The 3,194-nt window shown below is 35.7% G+C and overlaps 1 protein-coding gene across 2 annotated transcripts in view; it reads right to left on the reverse strand.

Moving 5' to 3' along the window:
- The window catches only part of eif4e2rs1 (eukaryotic translation initiation factor 4E family member 2 related sequence 1), a 5,276-nt gene extending 2,479 nt beyond the window's left edge, over positions 1 to 2,797 (reverse strand). The window contains exons 1-5 of one of the 2 annotated variants that reach the window (XM_079184980.1): positions 2,663 to 2,797; positions 2,178 to 2,268; positions 1,965 to 2,099; positions 1,622 to 1,726; positions 1 to 86 (exon numbers count right to left, since the gene is read on the reverse strand). The exon at positions 1 to 86 is cut by the window's left edge and continues 67 nt beyond it. In XM_079184980.1, coding sequence (XP_079041106.1) covers positions 1 to 86; positions 1,622 to 1,726; positions 1,965 to 2,099; positions 2,178 to 2,268; positions 2,663 to 2,679 — 434 coding nt within the window. In that variant the 5' untranslated portion in view covers positions 2,680 to 2,797. Of the gene's footprint in view, positions 87 to 1,621; positions 1,727 to 1,964; positions 2,100 to 2,177; positions 2,280 to 2,662 lie in introns of both variants that reach the window. The other variant, XM_079184981.1, reaches the window with a different exon arrangement.
- Positions 2,798 to 3,194: the final 397 nt, after the last annotated feature.

The following is a 3,194-nucleotide window of genomic DNA, read 5'->3' on the forward strand; positions in this document are numbered from 1 at the left end:
GCCAGAATGATGTTCTCCCAGAAGCGACTGGCTAAACCTTTACGCAGACGAATGATCCATTTCCCTCCACTACGGTTAGAGTCATCCTGAGGGTGAGACAGAGAGAGAAGGTGAGACAGTATACAACAGTATACAACAGTAGAAGTAAAATATATTAAGAGTACAACGTGAGTATAATAACATACAATGAACTGATGCTGCGTTCACACCCAACGCGAGTCGATGACGTACGAAGTCTCTGCAGAGACGCGATGAGGCTGAAGTGACGCAGCGCTTTGGTGTGAACGCAGCATTACAGTAAAGATTAACAGTAAAAACACATTATATTACCAGTAAAAACACAATATATTACCAGTAAAAACACAATATACTATCAGTAAAAACACAATATATTACCAGTAAAAACACAATATATTACCAGTAAAAACACAATATATAACCAGTAAAAACACAATATATTATCAGTAAAAACACAATATACTATCAGTAAAAACACAATATATTACCAGTAAAAACACAATATATTACCAGTAAAAACACAATATATAACCAGTAAAAACACAATATATTATCAGTAAAAACACAATATACTATCAGTAAAAACACAATATATTACCAGTAAAAACACAATATACTATCAGTAAAAACACAATATATTACCAGTAAAAACACAATATATTACCAGTAAAAACACAATATATAACCAGTAAAAACACAATATATTATCAGTAAAAACACAATATACTATCAGTAAAAACACAATATATTACCAGTAAAAACACAATATACTATCAGTAAAAACACAATATATTACCAGTAAAAACACAATATATTACCAGTAAAAACACAATATATTACCAGTAAAAACACAATATATAACCAGTAAAAACACAATATATTATCAGTAAAAACACAATATATTACCTGTAAAAACACAATATATAACCAGTAAAAACACAATATATTATCAGTAAAAACACAATATATTACCAGTAAAAACACAATATATTACCAGTAAAAACACAATATATTACCAGTAAAAACACAATATCTTAACATGACAACAAATACACCGTATTACTACACAATACTAAGTTCAACTACAATTGATCTATAATTTAACAGTAAAACAACAACTACTACACTATATTACAAGTATAATATATTCACGGTTTTAACAGTATTACGACAATATATAAATAATGATAACTACAATTAGGGCTGCAACTAACGATTATTTTAATAATCGATTTTTATCGATTTTATCGATTCATTGTTGCAGCCCTAACTACAATATACAAATAGTTTAACCACATTATACATTAACGAGAATGTATTACCAGTACAAATACATTTACAGTATACTTACAATATATCAATAGTACAAGTACAATAGATAAAACAGCAACATAACCACAATATTAATGCAAAAAGTAAAAAGTATTACCCGAGTATTACTACAACATAGTAACAGCATTACTGCAGTTTAACTACAGTATCTTAACCGTAATACCGCAGTATTTAACAGTAATACTGCAGTATTTAACAGTAATACTGCAGTATTTAACAGTAATACTGCAGTATTTAACAGTACATCTAAAGTACACTAAGAGCGTTGTACCTCCCACATGGGTTTGATTCCCTCCTTGAACAGGTGGAAGTCACTGTGTCCACTCAGGTCACCAGGTCTCACCAGGTGACTGTAGAACCTCCAGAACTGCTCCACCTGAACACACACACAGAGAGAGAGAGAGAGAGAGAGAGAGAGAGAGAGAGAGAGAGAGAGAGACATCTATGATGAGTAAACACTGTAAACACTCGTTCTGTCTTAAAAACTAATCAAACGGTTGATATTAAAAACCCTTAATCATCTGAACATTATCATCATCATCATCATCATCATTCATTTCCTCATGAATTAACCGGTTCATCTACCGGTTGAGTTTGTGTGTGAGTGTTTGTACCGATGCCACGCTGCCGATCTGTCTGATGTTTTGTTCGTAACTCTGAGAACTTGCAGGACGACTCGGAGTTCTTCTGCTGTACCAGAAGGTGTAGTTATACTGGAGAGGATGTTCTCCTGCACCTGGACACACCGTCTGCAGAGAGACAGACAGGTTAAAGTCCACCTGCACACACCGTCTGCAGAGAGACAGACAGGTTAGTAGCTGTCTCACCTTGCGTCGGTTGTTGTTGTTGTTGTTGTTGGTCCCGTCACTGTTGTCATGGTGACACTCTGTCTCTTCCTGGTCCTCCTCTTCTCTTGAACTGAAACACATCTGTTAGCATCACATGCTAACATGCTAACATGCTAAAGTAAGGTTCAGAGTCTCGTTGATAAAATGAGAATCACAGCTGGTTTGAATGTTTAACAGGAAGTGGATCTATAGATCTATAGATCCTAACAGGTAGAACACACCTGTTAGTAATATGTGAGGTTTAGATGACAGACTGATGATCGATAACCTGATCAGATCTGATTTATTGACATTAAATAACAAACAGCTGTAAACAACAACAGAGTCACCGCACACGTGTACCTGTCGTTCTAACGTTACGTCATTAAAACAGAGACTCGACCATCTGATGCTAACTGTTAGCTGTTAGCTCCGGTTCGTAGAGGATATTTACCGGTTATTTACCAACTGAATGCGAGTCTTACCACTCCAGCGGGTTCATCCCTCCTCCGTCAGACTCTCTTCTCTTTATTCCCTCTTTTATTTACTTTATTATTTCACTTTATTGTCCTCCTGTCTCCTCGTGCATCTGCGGCTCAAATGTTCACGGTTTTGGTCAGTGCGCATGTGCGGGATTAGTGGACGGGAGGTGAGAAGGGACATTTTAGAGAAAAACGATCTCTTTTTCAAACGAGACCAAAAAGAATTTAACACTTCACATAAGTGCACGTGGATCAGAATACACTTTATGACTGTGTGTATGTGTGTATATGTGTCTGTGTATGTGTGTGTATGTGTGTGTGTATGTGTGTATGTTTATGTGTGTGTATATGTGTCTGTGTATGTGTACGTGTGTGTGTATGTGTGTGTATATGTGTCTGTGTATGTGTATGTGTGTGTGTATGTGTGTGTGTATGTATGTTTATGTGTGTGTGTGTGTGTGTATATGTGTCTGTGTATGTGTACGTGTGTGTGTGTATGTGTGTGTATATGTGTCTGTGTATGTGTGTGTGTGTG

This window comes from Pholis gunnellus (assembly GCF_910591455.1).
Source record: "Pholis gunnellus genome assembly, chromosome: 23".
Taxonomy (NCBI): domain Eukaryota; kingdom Metazoa; phylum Chordata; class Actinopteri; order Perciformes; family Pholidae; genus Pholis; species Pholis gunnellus.